The sequence below is a fragment of the Canis aureus genome, chromosome 16 (genome assembly GCF_053574225.1).
Source record: "Canis aureus isolate CA01 chromosome 16, VMU_Caureus_v.1.0, whole genome shotgun sequence".
Lineage (NCBI taxonomy): Eukaryota > Metazoa > Chordata > Mammalia > Carnivora > Canidae > Canis > Canis aureus.
The window spans coordinates 42,471,805-42,490,750 of NC_135626.1; the positions used below are offsets into that span (position 1 = coordinate 42,471,805).

The 18,946-nt window shown below is 38.0% G+C and overlaps 1 protein-coding gene across 4 annotated transcripts; it reads left to right on the plus strand.

Moving 5' to 3' along the window:
• Window positions 1-99: 99 nt before the first annotated feature.
• On the plus strand, window positions 100-18,914 carry MEIOC (meiosis specific with coiled-coil domain). Of its 4 annotated transcripts, none has more exons than XM_077853528.1 (8): window positions 100-375; window positions 939-1,073; window positions 4,672-4,829; window positions 7,005-7,109; window positions 7,988-9,854; window positions 10,671-10,805; window positions 16,178-16,358; window positions 17,175-18,914. In XM_077853528.1, exons 1-8 carry the CDS (start codon window positions 310-312, stop codon window positions 17,402-17,404), a joined length of 2,877 nt encoding a protein of 958 aa, XP_077709654.1. In that variant the 5' UTR covers window positions 100-309; the 3' UTR covers window positions 17,405-18,914. The 4 variants fall into 4 exon arrangements, with proteins under 4 accessions (XP_077709654.1, XP_077709655.1, XP_077709656.1 ...); XM_077853529.1 differs by having other exon boundaries at window positions 102-315; XM_077853530.1 differs by lacking the exon at window positions 939-1,073 and having other exon boundaries at window positions 102-375.
• The last annotated feature ends 32 nt before the right edge of the window (window positions 18,915-18,946 follow it).

The window sequence follows — 18,946 nt, forward strand, 5'->3', positions numbered from 1 at the left end:
TGACGGGGTGCGAAGCGGGGGGTGGGCCTCACACGAGGGAGTGGGGTGGGGCGGAGCGGGCCGGTGCGGGGTCGCGTGCGGGGTCGCGAGCTAGGGGTAGGCACTGTAACGGCCTCTCCCCCAGCCCCTCCCTCCCCGCTCCGGCCCCGCGACCCACAGACCCGCTCCAGGCAGCGCCCGGGGCGGCGGCGGCGGCGGCGGAGGCAGCAGCAGCGACGGGGTGCGGGCTGAGGGAGCCGGGCCTCGACGCCCCCCCTCACTCCCGTGCCCCAGGAACTGTACCTAGTCCAGGAGGGGCTGCGGGCCCCCATGGAGGTGAGAGGCGGAGACACCTGCCCGCTCCCTCGCCCCCCAGGCCTGAGGGAGGGACTTGAGGTAACCGGTGGGGACCGTCTAGGTCCGGGTGGCGGCAGGGCTTGGAGGACGGCGACGGTGAGGAGCCGCTGAGGAGCCGGCGAGTCCCCAGACCGGTTCTCTGAGGAGGCCGCGGCCGGGCGGGAGAGGGCAGGTCGCCAGGGAGGAACCGTTCCCGACGGGGCACCCGGGCCGCGGGGCGGGGGCGGACGGGGGTGGTGGCGGCGCGGCGGCCCGCAGGCCCCGGCTTGTGGGGCGCGGCGCGGGCTTGACAGGACGGACCGGCCGGGGCTGCAGTAGCCGCGACGCCGGGGCTGCGCCGCCGCCTTTTCCACCACCTCGGGCGGCGGCGGCGCTGAGGTAGTGGCCGCCGGCGTGGGCCTGTCAGGGCCGTCGAGGACCGCGCCTCGGGGTCGGCAGAGAGGGAATCCCGGGGACAGAAGCGCGGGCCCGGTGATCGGTGCCCTCGGGGTGGATTCCGAGTTGAGCTGCGCGAACAGTGGCGGTGCAACAGCCGCCCGCAGTTCCAGCCCGGCTTTGCCGTGCGTGATGCCTCTCCCGCTTCCTCTCCCTGTCATGCGCAGCCCAAGGTAGCGTTCCGTGGAGGTGCGAATCGCTGCTGGAACCTCCGTGCCGACCCCAGCAGTAGACTAACGGATGTGTTCAACAGCGTGATGCTGACTGGCTCCACTTCCTTCTATGATTGCTACAAATCACAGGTCCATCCTTTGTTAGAGGGTTGTTGTTTTGTTTGTTTTTAAATCAAAGTCGTTTACCCGGAGCCCATTCACTTAAGTGTTTAGATTGCTCCAAGTTTAGGACCAGAAAGCCTATTTTTTCTTCCTTTCCTTTCTTTCTCTTTCTCTCTTAAGCCAGTCACATTTTCAGTAGAGTCTGCACCGCACATACTTTCAAAAACAAGTCGAGGAAGATTTTTCATCGATTCTTGTTATCATTTTGTCTTCAGTGTAACATGAGGTCAGACATGTAAGAAAACCCACTTTGCTTAGTAAAATCTTAAAATAGTTTTTCCTTCAAAAGCATTTATTGCAAGTCAGCACAAACATTACTTTTTTGATAACTTGAAAGTGAAGCTTTTCTGTATTCCTTCATTTTTCTGGCCTCAGCAGTGTCTTAGGTTACATGCTACCTTTTACCCCACCTAAAACATTTAGTTTTATCAATCGTATTAAATTTGGGCTTAGGGTGGTGTGAGGCATTTCCATTTGAAATTATTTAACCAGGACATCAGTGTTGATATTGTTATACTTTGAATTATAACAATATCCCCAAATAAATCATTTTATTTAATCCACACTACAACTTTGTATAGTATTACATCCAGCGTACAGACTGAGAAACTGAGGCTCAGAGAGCTTGGTTAATGCTTTAAGTGACAAAGCCCAAGGGGAATGCAGGTCATTTCACCGCCAAGACTAGTATTCCACTGCTCTCTATAATGTTTATACACCTCCTAAAATTTACTTGGATTTAATTTCAGTCAACTAAGTATATCAAGGATAAAAGTGATACATTTTGCAGTTATCTAGACTGATTAATATACCAGCCCCAATCATCTGCATACTTCATTCCCACAAATGTTTTAACTGAAAAGGATCCAGATATTTAAAGTATAATCATTTGAATCCACCGTGTTACTTTAGCTTTTATTTTATCCTAGAATACAAAATTGAAATCAATCTTATAAAAGGAGTTAATTTTTCTAATCCTCAAATTTTACTTTAAAATGTAAATTAAACTCGAAAGAATGCTCCTAAAATGCAGTTAGTTTCAAATGCTGTATATCTTGTTTGATATTGCATAACCTGAAAATACTTCTTTTAAGTCACTATCTCAAAAAGATGAACAATTATATCATTTTTGGATGTTTCACACCTAAAAGACAGTTAAGGTGGGCTTATGATAAAAACTTCAGAACTAAAGGAATAAAATTATGAAAGGTTCTCAAGAAAAAACCCTTTGCTTAGTTAACTTAGTTACTGCTAACTAAGAAATTCTGGAAAAGTAGTCTTTAGTGACACACTTAGCAAAATTACTTTGGTGCCTCGGTTTCCACGGCTTCAGAATAGTCCACATGATATCTAAAATTATAATGTGTAGTTTTCAAATAGCAGTCATAACCAGAATTTATTTATTTATTTTTTTTCATAACCAGAATTTAAATAAATGGTTGTAAAATATTTGAGATTCCTAAAGGTGGGTGATTGGAAGAGATTTTCATATTTTATTCATATAGTATATAAATTCTGTTATTGTTTAAAGAGTTGTATTTTAATTATGTCTATGATGAACATAAATTTAAGAATACTTTGACCTAAGTATTCTTGTCTTCTCAATGTAAATTTTAATAGAATAAAAGCAATTAGAAAATATTTTTAGTCATGGATTATATTTCCTTTGTATTTATAAGAAAATAACCACTTCTGTGTCCAGATATTTATAGTTTTTACATCAGGTTTCATTTAGAGAGTTAAAAATTATGAATCTATATTTCAGACTTCTTTAAAGAAGCATTTTCTAGAATAAAATATATTTCAGTTTAATCTTTATCATGTGTTAAATTCATTCTATTTTAAGTATCTAAAATTATTTTCACTGAACATCATTCCCTTTTGGAAAGAGGCAGTATTTAATTTTATTTTATATTTTATTTTATTTTTTATTTTATATTTTATTTTATATTTTATTTTAAAGATTTTATTTATTTATTCATGAGAGACACAGAGAGAGACAGACAGAGCTGCAGGTTCTCTGCAAGGAGCCTGATATGGGACTCGATCCCAGACCCAGGGATCATGCCCTGAGCCAAAGGCAGACATTCAACAGCTGAACCACCCAGGCATCCCAAGAGACAGTATTTTAAATCAATAAAATTTTAAATTCAGACTTTTTGCCTTATTTACTCAATTAGCTTGGTTTTTTTCTAATTGTAATAATATAGTAATAATAACTTTTAAATTTCTGAAGAGATCATAAAATTTTATATATCAATGTCATTTTTATAATATCTCTTGGAACTAGAAGCTAGGCTGAAAATTGAAGATATTATTTAAAAGGTCCTACAGTAGGAGTAAGGTCTTGAGTTTGGGGTTAGTTTTGTCACCTATCAGCTCAGTAACTTGTAGCCTCAGTTTTCCTCTTTTTAAAATAGAGTACTCATGTCACAAGGTTAAATGAATATAATGTTCTGTGGAATTTCTTTGAAAATTCTATATAGGGATCCCTGGGTGGCGCAGCGGTCTAGCGCCTGCCTTTGGCCCAGGGCGCAATCCTGGAGATCCGGGATCGAATCCCACAACGGGCTCCTGATGCATGGAGCCTGCTTCTCCCTCTGCCTGTGTCTCTGCCTCTCTCTCTCTCTCTCTCTCTGTGTGTGTGTGACTATCATAAATGAATAAAAATTTTTAAAAAAAATCTGTATAAATGACATTCACTGTTTTACACAGAGTGGGGGCATTAAGACTGAATTTTGTAAATGATCTCTTGAAAATAACACTGATAGTGTCCAAACAGCATTTATCTGTTCAGAAAAAAGTGCAGTAATTGTACGTGTTTCACACCAGGGATGAGCAATAAGTAAAGATCAGATCTGCCTGATTGTGTAAACAAAATTTTATTGGAACACAGCTATGCCCCTTATATATTGTCTGTGATTTGCTTTGATGCTAGAATGGCAGAGCTGAGGTCAACAGAGAGCTTAACAGCCAGAAAACCCTAAAATATTTATTATCTGGCCCTTTACAGAAAAAATTCGCCAACCCCTAGTAGAAAACAAGCTTAAGTGGCTAAGTCTAGATTTTAATTTTTGTTTTTATTTATTTATGATAGTCACACAGAGAGAGAGAGAGGCAGAGACACAGGCAGAGGGAGAAGCAGGCTCCATGCACCCGGAGCCCCACGTGGGACTCGATCCCGGGTCTCCAGGATTGCGCCCTGGGCCAAAGGCAGGCGCCAAACCGCTGCACCACCCAGGGATCCCCTAAGTCTAGATTTTAAATCTCCCAACTCTTACACACATGTGTTATTTCCTCTATTTTTTTTTAAAGATTTTATTTATTCATGAGATACAGAGAGAGAGGCAGAGACACAGGCAGAGGGAGAAGCAGGCTCCATGAAGGGAGCCTGACATGGAACTTGATCCTGGGTCTCCAGGATCAGGCCGTGGGCTGACGGCGGCGCTAAACTGCTGAGCCACCCGGGCTGCCCTGTTATTTCCTCTATTATTATTTCACTAATATTCTATAGTAAATGTAATTTAGATGTGTCTGATATGCAAACATGTCTTTAAAATTGCAGAGTGAAGACAGTGTTGACCTAAGGCAGACCTATACTCCACTTTCTTCATCAACAGAATATTCAAGTTCTGTAGATTCTTCACTTTTTTATGCACCATGGTCTACTTATGGAGACGATATTAAACAGCCTTCTAATTCTCAGATCAATGTAAAGAACAGGTAAATTAATAAATCAGATTTTCCAGGCTAAATGAAGTTATTTTTTAAGTTTGATTACATGGGAACCCAATTATATTAGCTCTTTGTTCCCTATATCAGCATTTTAATGTCATGGCATTACAATTTGATGTTTATCAAATTTTTAGAAACCTTAAACTAGCAGTTATGTATATATAATTTTTAGCTCATTACTTTTTTTTTATTCATTAGAGGCAACCCTTACTGAATAAATCTTAAGTTCCTCTTTCTAAGGATAACTTATGGAAATGAGTTACAATTTGATATTTTTTCATCTAGTTCTAAATTTTCAGTAATTATTTTCTTCACAAGTATACAATAAACAGAATTTTATCAAATATAAGATAGTTTTAGATATTTTTCAATTCCATTAATAATAAAGGCCTACTCTTATGCCAGATCTCTCTTACGGGGGATATTAGAATTAACATGCCAATATTATCTCTACCATTATAGATCTTACAATAATGATGATGATGGACTTGCTGAGCACAAGTATAGTAGGTTTAAAGAATGAAATATAGGATATTGTGGGAGCCTGTCACAAAGAGAAGCCTAAGGGTGTGACATCTACCTTTATTTTAATTATATAAAAGGGATCAGTTGATAGAGGTTGATGCATCTTTAGTTTAATTGGAAAATAATTATTTTAAAAATCTTATATGTTTACTCCTTTTTTTTTAAACATTTTTTTAAAATTTTTATTTATTTATGATAGTCACAGAGAGAGAGAGAGAGAGGCAGAGACATAGGCAGAGGGAGAAGCAGGCCCCATGCACCGGGAGCCCGATGTGGGACTCGATCCCGGGTCTCCAGGATCACGCCCTGGGCCAAAGGCAGGCGCTAAACCACTGCGCCACCCAGGGATCCCCTCCTTTTTTTTTTTTAAAGTAAATTCTGTGTCTAATGTAGGGCTCAACTCAGGACCCTGAGATCAAGAGTTGCATGCTTCACTGACTGAGCCAGCCAGGCTCCCCAATTTTTAACATTTTTCAATTAATAAGATTTTTAAGAGGGGTGCCTGGCTGGTTCATTTGGTAGAGTACGTGACTCTTGATCTCAGGGTTGTGAGTTCAAGCTTCATGTTGGGTGTAGAGATTACTTTTTTATTATTTTTTTAGAGAGATTTTATTATTAATAATAATACTATTAATAAGATTTATTAGTTTTTTAGAGCATAAGCAGGAGGGGGAGAGGGAAAGAATCTCGAGCAGACTGTACTGAATGCAGAACCCATTGTGGGGGTCAGTCTCATACCACCCTGAGATCATGACTTGAGCTGAAACCAAGAGTTGGTTGCTTAACATATTGTACCATCCAGATGCCCCTAGAGATTACTTAAAAATTTGAAAATTTTGGTAAGTTCTATAAAATAGTGATTTTATTAGACTAATATATAATTCTACAGAATATTTTTATTTTTTTTTATTTTTTTTCAGAATATTTTTAATATTTTAAAATAATTTGATATATGTTCATTGAAGAAATTTAGATTCTACAGCAATATACAAGAGAAAGCAGAATTTCACTTTAACCTTTAACACTTCCCAATAACAACTATTAAAGGTTTAGTATATATTACATTGAATTTTTTTAGATATATACTAATAAATTATTATCCAAAAAAACTTTACATTGCATCTTTTTGAAATAACACAACATAGTGGAAAAAGCACTAGACTTGTAGGCAGACCACTTGTTCAGCAAGTGTAGTTTGGCAAATTACATATGCTTTGCAAAATACAAGTTTCTTAAAATCTCAAATGCTCATTCTTCAATATCTGAATGATTACTAATACCTGCCCATCCTATGTTATGAAGATCAATGAAATGTTTGAATGTTATGCAAATATAAGATATATATTTTTTTAATGTCCTAATACTATAAAATATGAGAAAACAAGAAGTTTTAACTTAAAGCAACATACTACTTCTAGGAACAAATTACTTTAAATACATAGGAGGTAAAACACTAATTTTCCATCTCCTTGTGGATTTTACATTTAAAAAAAAATTTACTTATTCATGATGAAATGATGTTATAAATCCAATCCAAATATTTTATACAAAAGTAATGGTATAATAAGTCTGGAAATATAAATCAATATATTTCAGTAGGAGGAAAAGAATTTACACGTGATATTCATTTATTTTTAGGATTCAAACGGAAAGAAATGACTATGGCAGTGAAACAGACTTATATGGACTTGTGTCTAATATTTTGGAAGAACAAGATAAGTCACAGCCGTATTTTGCTGAGGGGTTAGTATATTTATAAGCCATATAGTATATAGTAAGCTTTTAAGTTCACGTATACTAAATTACAGTATTTATTAGCTTTTATTTTTACTTAAATAGATTTTACTTAAATAGATTTACTTGATTTTGATGAGGTACTTGTCATCTAATTGCAAGTTTCATACTAAAGTTTAATTTGCTATTAACTTTAATTTGGAAAATTATTCTTGCATAATTCAGAGCTATTTCCCTTGAGTTCATGAGCTAAAGTTTGGCTTAAAGAGTATAAATTCCAAAGAGCTTTTATAGATATATCCCAAAGAATAAAACTATCATTACTGCTATACAGAAATACATATGGAGTTTATTCATGTGGTAAAAAAAAATTAATATACTGTGATTATTTTGGGGGTGTGGAAGCCATTTTACCCAAATGTCTTATTTCCTAGATAGGGAAATATGCAGTACACATGTAACCAATTAAAATATTTTAATTTCAGTAATACTTTCAGCAAAGTATATCTTTTTCATTTAAAAAATTGCAGTCAACAACATTTTTATAATCACCTATATAATAACCTAATTAAAGGAAAAACTTATTTTGTTTTCTGCTTTCTATAGATAAACAATTCATGCAAGACCATGCAGTCACCAGCCTCAGACCTTAGTTAAGATTTCTTGGGAAAGTATACTGAAGACATTTTAAGATTAAAATGCATATTTATGTAGCATGTGACACATTTCAAGCAATAGAAAATTATTTGTATGTAATAGTAGTTTATAAGGCAGAGTTAGAAAGGGACAATGAGGCAGTATAAGTATTTTGAAAACCTAACTTCTCCAATGAGGAAATAAAGTCATTTAAAACCTAAGTTGTAATTAAATATATTTACTTGTTCTAGGACCTGCTCCTCCAATTTAAAGTCAGTTTGGCCAATGAACACAAGCAGATTTGCAGATCACCATGACCTCTTAACAGAAACCAAAAGGCCAATAGATACAGCCATCTCTCAGCAAGCTTTTTATAGTGGTGAATCTGTGTCAGCAGTGGAAAAGCAATACCTGCATAATAGTAATCTAATACCACAACAAAAAGTAGATGAACTTTATCATGGATTTACTGGTTTAGACCTTGAAGAACAATGGATGTACCCCTCACGAAGTGATCATTCTAACTGTTACAATATCCAGACAAATGATACAGCTAAGACAACATTCCAAGATTATCCATTTATCAAAAACTGTTTTACATCACAAACTGGTCTGTCTGACATCATGAAAGAATCAGGAGTTGATACTTACTCTTATGGAAGAGAGAAAATATGTGCTAAAGGTCTTGAAGTACCATTACAGCAAAAAAGGGCAGAAATGTTTCTTTCTCAATTTAATAGATACAGTGAAAATGCAGATTATTGTAGATACCCAGAATATGTTCATCCTAATAAGGCTAAGCTTAATAAGTGTTCGAATTTTAGTGTCCAAGATAGTAAAAAATTAGCTAATGGTACACCTGAAACACCAACTCTAGAAGCAGACACCTATACCAAGTTATTTCAGGTTAAACCAGCAAATCAGAAAAAAATGGAGGAGACAATACCTGGCCAGCAGAATTTCACATTTCCAAAAACCACACCACATCTGACAGAAAAACAGTTTGCAAAGGAAGCAGGATTCACTGCTGATTTTGGCATAAAATCAGAATATGGACTAAAACCTCACACAGCTTGTCCAGCTAATAATGATTTTGCTAATGTCACAGAAAAACAACAGTTTACTAAACCTGACCCCCCAAATTCAGAGTATTTTAAATCCATGAATTTATTATCAAGCTCAGCAACATTTTCAGGAGGTATCAACTTAAGTAGACCAACGTGGATGAACGTTCAAACAAAAAGTAACACTCCTATTCCTTATCGGAATCAAGGTAACTTGATGAAATTAAATAGTCACGTAAGTGTAGCTTCAAAAGGTTCTAACCATCCTTCAGATTTCCCCCAACTGTTATCCATAAATTTAACCCCAAATAGCAGTTTATTTCAGAAGTATTGCCAAGAAAACCCTTCAGCATTTTCTAGTTTTGATTTCAGTTACAATGGTGCAGAAAGAATTCAATCTGTCAATCACATGGAAGGACTGACAAAGACTGGAGAAGAAAATCTCTTTGAATCAGTTACTGATAAAAAAATAAAGCAACCAAATGGATTTTGTGATAACTATTCAGCTCAGCAGTATGGGATCATTGAAAATGTAAACAAACATAATTTTCAAGCTAAGAATGGACATTATGATCCTGAAGAAGGTCCAAAGCATTTAGATGGCTTATCTCAAAATACATATCAAGATCTGTTGGAGTCACAGGGTCATTTTAATAGCCACAGTCAGGGAAGTGGAGACAACAATATTAATAGCCGTGTGAATCGCACACAGGCATCATGCTTTTCTAATAATTATATGATGGGAGATTTAAGGCATAATCAAAGTTTTCAACCACTTGGCTCAAATGGGTTTCCCCTAAGATCCACTCACCCATTTGGCCATTCAGTTGTTCCACTGTTGGATTCTTATGATTTGTTTTCTTATGATGACTTAAGCCATTTATACCCTTATTTTAATGATATGATGTATGGTGATAATTCCTTTTCTGGTTTCGTGCCAACTTTTGGATTTCAAAGACCAATTAAAACCCGTAGTGGACCAGCCAGTGAACTTCATATTCGACTAGAAGAATGCTATGAACAATGGAGAGCATTAGAAAAGGAGAGAAAAAAGGTAACACAGAGCTATCCATTTAGAAGTAACTTAGGATGTTCCCTCTGCGTATCTTTATTTTGTTAGTGTAGTTTAAGAGTACTCACCTTATTTCTAAGCTTAATTCTTCTATAATGTACAGTTTTTAAGTCCATGACTGTAAGGAATTAGATAACCTAAAAAATTTGAAACTTAAAATTGCTATTTATGTAAAGTTTATTTTGCCTATGAAGTAGACTCTTCTTTCTTTTTTTTTCTTTTTTCTTTTTTTTTTTGAAGTAGACTCTTCTTAATGGGTTAAAATTTTAATTCTTTTGGGGTGCCTGGCTGGCTCATTTGGAAGAGCATGTGACTCTTGATCTCAGGGTTGTGAGTTGGAGCCCCACGTTGGGTGTAGAGACTACCTAAAAACAAAATTTTCTTTTAAAGTTCTTTTAAGGGGATCCCTGGGTGGCGCAGCGGTTTGGCGCCTGCCTTTGGCCCAGGGCGCGACCCTGGAGACCTGGGATCGAATCCCACATCGGGCTCCCGGTGCATGGAGCCTGCTTCTCCCTCTGCCTGTGTCTCTGCCTCTCTCTCTCTCTCTCTGTGACTATCATAAAAAAAAAAAAGCTCTTTTAATTAAGTATTAAACTGTTGGTGCCTTCACATATATTATATGCATTAAATATGATAGAAAAATATGGTGGTATTTGGTTTGTATTTGTTACCTTTTGAAAGTGAAAAATTTTTAAAGTAGTGATTTTCAATTTATTTCTTAGGCCTAAGAGAAATGTTATTCAGGATTGAATCATATTTAGAAAATTCGGCATCTAAAAATTATATAATTTTTTACAGACTGAATTGGCTCTGGCCAAGAATTACCCAGGAAAAAAAGTATCCAGTACTAACAACACTCCAATTCCAAGGCTGACCTCCAACCCATCTCGAGTTGATCGCTTAATTGTGGATGAACTACGGGAACAAGCCAGAGTAAGCTGCAAAAACACCCAATAATGGATTTTTTTTAATTGCTTGATAAAATTTTAAAACAAGTCAGAAGGATTTTTTTAACCTTTATTTTTTTAATGTTTTTATTTATCCATGAGAGATACAGAGAGAGAGAGGCAGAGACATAGGCAAAGAGAAAACAGGCTCCACGCAGGGACTCCATCCTGGGACCTCAGGACCATGCCCTGGGCCGACGGCAGGCACTAAACCGCTGAGCCAACCAGGGATCCTCCTGAAGGATTTTTTTTTAAAGATTTTATTTATTTATTCAGATAGACATATATATATAGAGAGAGAGGCAGAACACAGGCAGAGGGAGAAGCAGGCTCCATGCCGGGAGCCCAACGTGGGACTTGATCCCGGGACTCCAGGATCGCGCCCTGGGCCAAAGGCAGGCACCAAACCGGGGAGCCACCCAGGGATCCCCTCCTGAAGGATTTTTAAATCACATTTATACACAACTCTGAAATATATTCTTTTCCATGTTTGGTCCTAGAACTATGAGTAATACTTAGGAAAAGGGAAATAACATCCCCCCTTATTTTATTTTGTTTTGTTTTGTTTTGTTTTATTTTATTTTATTTTATTTTATTTTATTTTATTTTATTTTATTTTATTTTATTTTATTTTATTTTATTTTAAGATTTTATTTATTTATTCATGAGAGACACACACAGAGAGAGGCAGAGACACAGGCAGAGGGAGAAGCAGGCTTCCAGCAAGGAGCCTGATGACGGACTCCATCCTGGACCCTGGGATCATGCCCTGAGCCAAAGGCAGATGCTCAACTGCTGAGCCACACCCCCACACTTAATCATTTTAAAAGTAGGTTTAGTCATTTAAATAGCTCCTCTTTAAGAAACCCAAATTAGGGGCGCCTGGGTGGCTCAGTCAGTTAAGCACCTGCCTTTGGCTCAGGATATGACCCCAGGGTCCTGGGAGTGAGCTCCATGTTGGGCTCCCTGCCCAGTGGGGAGCCTGTTTCTCCCGCTGCTGCTCCCCCTGCTTGTGCGCGCTCTCTCTCTCTCTGTCTCTCTCTCTCTCCCAAATAATAAATAAAATCTTTAAAAAACAAAACAAGGATGCCTGGGTGGCTCAGTGGTAGAGTATCTGCCTTTGGCTCAGGTCATGATCCTGGATCCTGGATCCCTAATCGAGTCCCACATCCAGCTCCTCGCTGGGAGCCTCGTTCTCCTCTGCCTACGTCCTTCTTCTCTCTCTATGTCTGTCATAAATGAATAAATCTTTAAGAAAATAAAATAAGGGGATCCCTGGGTGGCGCAGCGGTTTAGCGCCTGCCTTTGGCCCAGGGCGCGATCCTGGAGACCCAGGATCCAATCCCACATTGGGCTCCCGGTGCATGGAGCCTGCTTCTCCCTCTGCCTATGTCTCTGCCTCTCTCTCTCTCTCTCTCTGTGTGTGTGTGTGACTATCATAAATAAATAAAAATTAAAATAAAAAAAAAAAAAAAAGAAAATAAGGACAGCCCAGGTGACTCAGCGGTTTAGTGCTGCTTTCAGCCCAGGGCGTGCGTGATCCGGGAGACCTGGGATTGAGTCTCACGTCGGGCTCCCTGCATGGAGCCTGCTTCTCCCTCTGCCTGTGTCTGTGTCTCTCTCTCTCTCATGAATAAATAAATAAAATCTTAAGAAAAGGGGCGACTGGGTGGCTCAGGTGGTTATGCATCTGCCTTGGGCTCAGGTCATGATCCCAGGGTCCTGCGATCAAGCCCCGCATCAGCTCCTTGCTCAGAGGGGAATCTGCTTCTCCCTCTCCCTCTGCCCATCCCCCCACCACCTTGTTCATGCTTGCTCTGTCACTCTCTCAAATAAATAAATAAAATCTTAAAAAAAAATCTTTAAAAAAAGAAAATAGTCTTGTTTTAGAAAATTTGTATATCACTTCAAATGTAAAGAATCCTGATAGGTCATTTTGTAATTTAAATTGCAAATGTGTTATTCCTATTATTTCCTTTGTAATTTGAGAATTTTCTATAATTTTTTTTTAAGATTTTATTTATTTGACAGAGCACAAGTAGGCAGAGTGGCAGGCAGAGGAAGTGGGAAAGGGAGGAGCATGCTCCCTGCTGAGCAGAGAGCCCAATATGTGGCTCAATCCTAGGACTCTGGAATCATGACCTGAGCCAAAGGCAGATGCTTAACCAACTGAATCTGTCACCTAGGCACCCCTGAATTTTCTAGAATTTGATAGATTAGGGTAAAGTTTCCCCTTTTTTGACCTTTTCTTAAAAACTTACACTGCTTTCCAAATATGATAAAAGATATCTGGGAGGGGTGCCTGGCTGGTGCAGTTGGAGGAGTGTTTGACTCTTGATCTCAGGGTTGTCCGCTTGAGTCCCATGCTGGGTGTAGAGATTACTTAAAAAATAAACTTAGAAAAAAAAGGAGGGATGCCTGGGTGATCCCAGGATCTGGAGTCAAGTCCCATGTCGGGCTCCCTGCAGGAAGCCTGCTTCTCCCTCTGCCTGTGTTTCTGCCTCTCTCTCTCTCTCTCTCTGTGTGTCTCATGAATAAATAAATCTTAAAAAAAAAAAAAAAATGGGGATGCCTGGCTGGCACAGTGGTATGCCTTTGGCTCAGGTTGTGATCCTCAGGGCCCTGGGATTGAGTCCCACATCATTCTTCCCCACAGGGGGCTCCCTTGTCTCTGCCTCTCTGTCTCTCATGAATAAACAAAATCTTAAAAAAAAAAAAAAAGATTCCTAGGAAAAAGCATGCAGTGAAGAAGACAGCTTGCTTCTGTGATTGAATAAAAGCTATTTCAGGAATTAGAAAAATCAACAGAGAGTATGTTTTATTGAACATCAGTTTCTTGTACCTTGCTGTCTTTAAAATATAGATATGAACTACTTCAATGGAAAAATATTGATTTTACTTAGCTTTCAGTTGGTCAGTTGAAATTCTTTTATCAAATTTGTACAATGGATTTATTCGGAATATAGTCATATACCAACGTGGATTATAGCCAGATGTTAATGTTAATAAAAACTTCAATTTTATATTATTTTCTCTTAAAACTATTCAAGGTTAAAATTCCTTTTTCTCAGTAATATATTTCTTTTTTTTTCCAGTAATATATTTCTAGGCAATATATCAAAGGATTGCAGACTTAAACTTTTTCCAGCTTTGCTTATGCTTCACATTAATTTAGACTATGTTTATAGCTGTTGTAAAAAAAATTTTTTTTTTTTTTAATTTATGATAGTCACAGAGAGAGAGAGAGAGAGGCAGAGACACAGGCAGAGGGAGAAGCAGGCTCCATGCAGGGAGCCCGATGGGGACTCGATCCCAGGTCTCCAGGATTGTGCCCTGGGCCTAAGCAGGCGCTAAACCGCTGCGCCATCCAGGGATCCCTGTTGTAAAAATTCTATCTATATTTAGAACATTAGACCAGGGGATCCCTGGATGGCTCAGCAGTTTAGCGCCTGCCTTCAGCCCAGGGCGTGACCCTGGACACCTGGGATCAAGTACCACATCGGGCTTCCTTCATGGAGCCTGCTTCTCCCTCTGCCTGTGTCTCTGCCTCTCTCTCTCTGTATCTCTCATGAATAAATAAATAAAATCTTAAAAAAAAATTGACATTAGGGATCCCTGGGTGGCGCAGCGGTTTGGCGCCTGCCTTTGGCCCAGGGCGCGATCCCGGAGACCCGGGATCGAATCCCACGTCGGGCTCCCGGTGCGTGGAGCCTGCTTCTCCCTCTGCCTGTGTCTCTGCCTCTCTCTCTCTCTGTGTGACTATCATAAATAAATAAAAAAATTTAAAAAAAAATTTAAAAAAAAAATTGACATTAGATCACAAAGCATTAAAATATTTTTACATGTACTACTTTCTAGTTTGCTTGTTTTATACAATTATTAAAAAAAACTTTTAAGTTTATTAAAAGCACCTGTGCAAATTTCTTTCTCAACACTTACCATTTATTCAAATTGACTTATTTTAAAAATACATAATTAGTAGTTCACTAGGGTTTGGTTCCCCTGCCCCCCCCCCCCCACTGGAGTTTTCCTGTTTAGTTTTGTTGTTTTATTTCCCCCTCAATGATCTGGTGAGTTGTACAGTTGGGAGGAAAATATTTAATACCTGTATACTTGGGTTTTCTCCATGGACCTGAAGTGGTGGCAAAGACTTACTCCAAAGAAACTTGATGTAAGTGTGAGGTTAGAGGCATTCATTCAGGTGCCATTGGATTCTTTTTTTTTTTTTAAGATTTTATTTATTTATTCATGAGAGACAGACAAGAGAGGGAGGGGCAGAGACACAGGCAAAGGGAGAAGCAGGCTCTCCTCAGGGAGCCTGATGTGGGACTCAATCCCTGAACCCCAGGATTATGCCCTGAGCTGAAAGCAGAGCTTAACTGATGAGCCATCTAGGCGTCCCCTATTGGCTCCTTTAAAAAAATTTATTTATATATTTATTCATGAGAAACACAAAGAGAGAGAGTGAGGCAGAGATACAGGCAGAGGGAGAAGCAGGCTCCATGCAGGAAGCCTGACGTGGGACTCGATTCCAGGTCTCTAGGATCAGGCACTGGGCTGAAAGTGGCACTAAACCACTGAGCCACCCGGGCTGCCCCCCATTGGCTTCTTAATTGAGAAATATTTTTCTACTCTCCAATCACTAAACACCAAGTTCCTATGTGAATTTTAAAACATTTAGTTCCCAAAGGCAATTACTGTATGTATTTAATTTTCAAATCCTAATTATTGAAAAACTTCTCTTAACTTTTATACATTTCAAGTTTAGAAATGGAGACATTAGGTGTATACAACTAAAATATACTCTCCTTACTGGTATATTGGATTAGGGATTCCTTAAAACTACCACTAGTCAGTATGATTTGAATATTTCTGATTTCCAAAAGGAGAATATTGGAAGCCCAGAAAGGACCTACTGAGATCAGGATTAATTAATCTAGGACTTCCTTTTAGCGCTTTTTCCTCCCTTTAGATTACAGTACCTCCTATAAATGTTCTAATTGCAGGCTGTTCTCTTATTTGCCAGAAACAATATTAGATCTTAAATTTGCACTGCCAGTGACATGGAAATATTTGAATGTTTGATTTTTTAAACTGTTGCTCATTCCCATGAACAGATTACTGAACAAGTAGGTACAAAAGGGTGACTTTTTTTTTTTTTGACTTTTTTTTTTTTAAGGCTGACTTTACATCTTTGTTTTTCTCAGCATGGTAAAAGGATAGAGTATGCATTCAGTTATGTATTAGATGAATATTATTGTTCTCCTCTCTATTCTGCTTCATTGAAGATTTGTTCTTACTTAAAAGACAGGGTAATGTGGTTACATGCCTTATCAAAATTTAAAATGTTTCCCTTAGGTTGTGACTCTACTAGGCAAAATGGAACGTCTTCGAAGTTCTCCCCTTCATGCCAATATCTCTACTGCTCTTGATAGACACTTGGAGTCCATTCACATTGTACAGTCACGTAGAAAGGATGAAATTGTTAATGCTTCAAACAGACAAAGGCAAGGAGTTCCTAGATGCCAAGATGACAGAGGTATGTGTTAATGCATATTCTTTTGATAGGGCAGTGAGATAATTTGAATATTGTTAAAATCATATTCTGAAATTAAAAGGTTGGATTCTAAAATTTACACTTTCCTAAAGAATAAATCAGTAACTGATGCCCACATAATTTACTCCAAAAGTACTTTGATCAGTTTTGTTAATTTTACTCATTTAATTATAACTCTGTTCTGTAAGTCTGTGTTCTACCCAAAGCATAGTCATTGTCCTACAAGTCAGAAATAGAGTATGAACAATTTTATCTTTTTTTTTTAAATTTTTATTTATTTATAATAGTCACAGAGAGAGAGAGAGACATAGGCAGAGGGAGAAGCAGGCTCCACGCACCGAGAGCCCGATGTGGGATTCGATCCCGGGTCTCCAGGATCGCGCCCCGGGCCAAAGGCAGGCGCTAAACTGCTGCGCCACCCAGGGATCCCCTGAACAATTTTAAATATTAAGTCAGATACTTTAGTCCAGTCAATAGCCATCCTTCTCTTATAAAAATAATAATGTTTGATCATTTAATAGCACAACATTGCACTTTTTAAGAGTTGAGAGATATATAAAATGTGTTTGGGGATCCCTGGGTGGCGCAGCGGTTTAGCGCCTGCCTTTGGCCCGGGGCGCGATCCTGGAGGCCGGGGATCGAATCCCACGTCGGGCTCCCGGTGCATGGAGCCTGCTTCTCCCTCTGCCTGTGTCTCTGCCTCTCTCTCTCTCACTGTGTGCCTATCGTAAATAAATAAAAAAAAAAAAAAAAAAAAATGTGTTTAACATGAACTGATCCTGAATGGTTTTTTTACAGATGTTTTTGCCCTTGCTTCAGCAATTAAAGAGATGTGTGTGGCTACTCGGAAAGCACGTACTACCCTGTGGTGTGCACTGCAGATGACCTTGCCAAAAACAGCCAGTACAGCTGGCCAAACAGATGTGGAAAAAGCTTTACAAGATATAGTAAACTGTGAAGACAAAGTCCATGAAAACATAAATAGTAGCAATCCAATGAACCAGAGAGGTGAAGCAAACAAACATTAAGGAAATGCCAGCAGAAAGAAGAATAAAAAGCTGATAAGTAAATGTATCAAGACATGCTAAAAAATTTTAATGAACTTGTCAAACTTGAAAATTTCAATACATTAATTTTCTTTCAGATTTAAAGTTAATACCTTAATGAAGTCTAACTTCTATTTAAAAAATCTTTTATTTGGAATGAATCAGATATAGTTTAAAGTGAACTCAAAGGGAAAGTTGACTACTCTAATAGGAGTTCCAAGTAGCCAAAGATAACAAGTTTAAGTAAATTAAATATTTCCTAACAGCTAAAATATTGCTTAAGCCCATTCTGCAGTGCAGGTAAATGCAAATGTGAAATTGTTCTAGAAAATAAGTTTCATTTAGGTCTGCCTTAGTAAGTATAATTCCAAATAATGAATCTAAATGACTGTAACCCAATTAAGGCTACAGTCTAGTAACCACGACAAGTTTTGATTGTGATATAAAAGTGTTTTCCTTAAAAAACTGGATAATACCTAGGAAACAAAGGAAAACAAGGATGAACCCAATATTCATGTAAAAATTTAATATTTAAGATACTACCATATTTATAAATTTGAAATCTTAGTGCCTAAGTATATGGAGGGAAATGCATCTGATTCTCCTAAATTAGTGATAAAAGTGTCAGTGTAAAAACCATGCAAGTTACTGAATATAAAACCTGTTCAATCATTTGTGTATATTCTTTAAAATTTATACTATCAATTATTACATATTTCCAATTTTAAAGTATTTAAATTGAATCAAAAGCAAAACATTTCCTTTATCTGATCTTTTAGACTTGATGCATAGCAACTAAAATAATGACTATTGTCTTAATACCCTTAGTTTGCTGCATTTTATGAGGGTATCACAAGGTTCTAAAATGTATTTTTTAAGGTTTTTAGTTTAGTTTGCAATTGGTTAATGTATATTTTGTGTAGCTGTGTTCATTAGTTTGCTTCTGTATTTTTTTAAAACAGCTCTTGAAAGCTTGGCCTTTTCTGTTTCTCATCACCTAATATCTTTGTCGGAAACCCGAGTAATTTATTCATTAATATGAAATGTTGGTATTATGTGACTCAGAAGATCTTGGGTTTTAACATTTCTAGCATGAGTTAAACTATAATATAATGTACTGATGAAATTTAATTGAACTATCCTTGACTAGAAACACTAGATTTTTTAAATGTTGGTGTTTTTCCTAGTTTTAGAAATCTTGGTATTAAAGAGTGTAATCACACCACATAAATTTTCTTTAGATGATGTGCAGAAGTAACTGATTGAGAATGCAGGAGTAACTGTAGGGAGAAACATTTTGATCACTGATATGCTTTAGAACTACCCAAATGAATTACATTGAGGGTAGTCAAATAAAATAGATCACCCCACCACACTCACTGCATAGAAAGTGGTTAAGTTTGACATAAGACATGTTGGATGTTATGAAAACTAATATTGTACTGAATTTAGTCTCTCAGGAAAAAATTAATAAATTACTTTGTTGAAAACATTTGGTTTCTTTTTTTACATCTTTGTATTAGT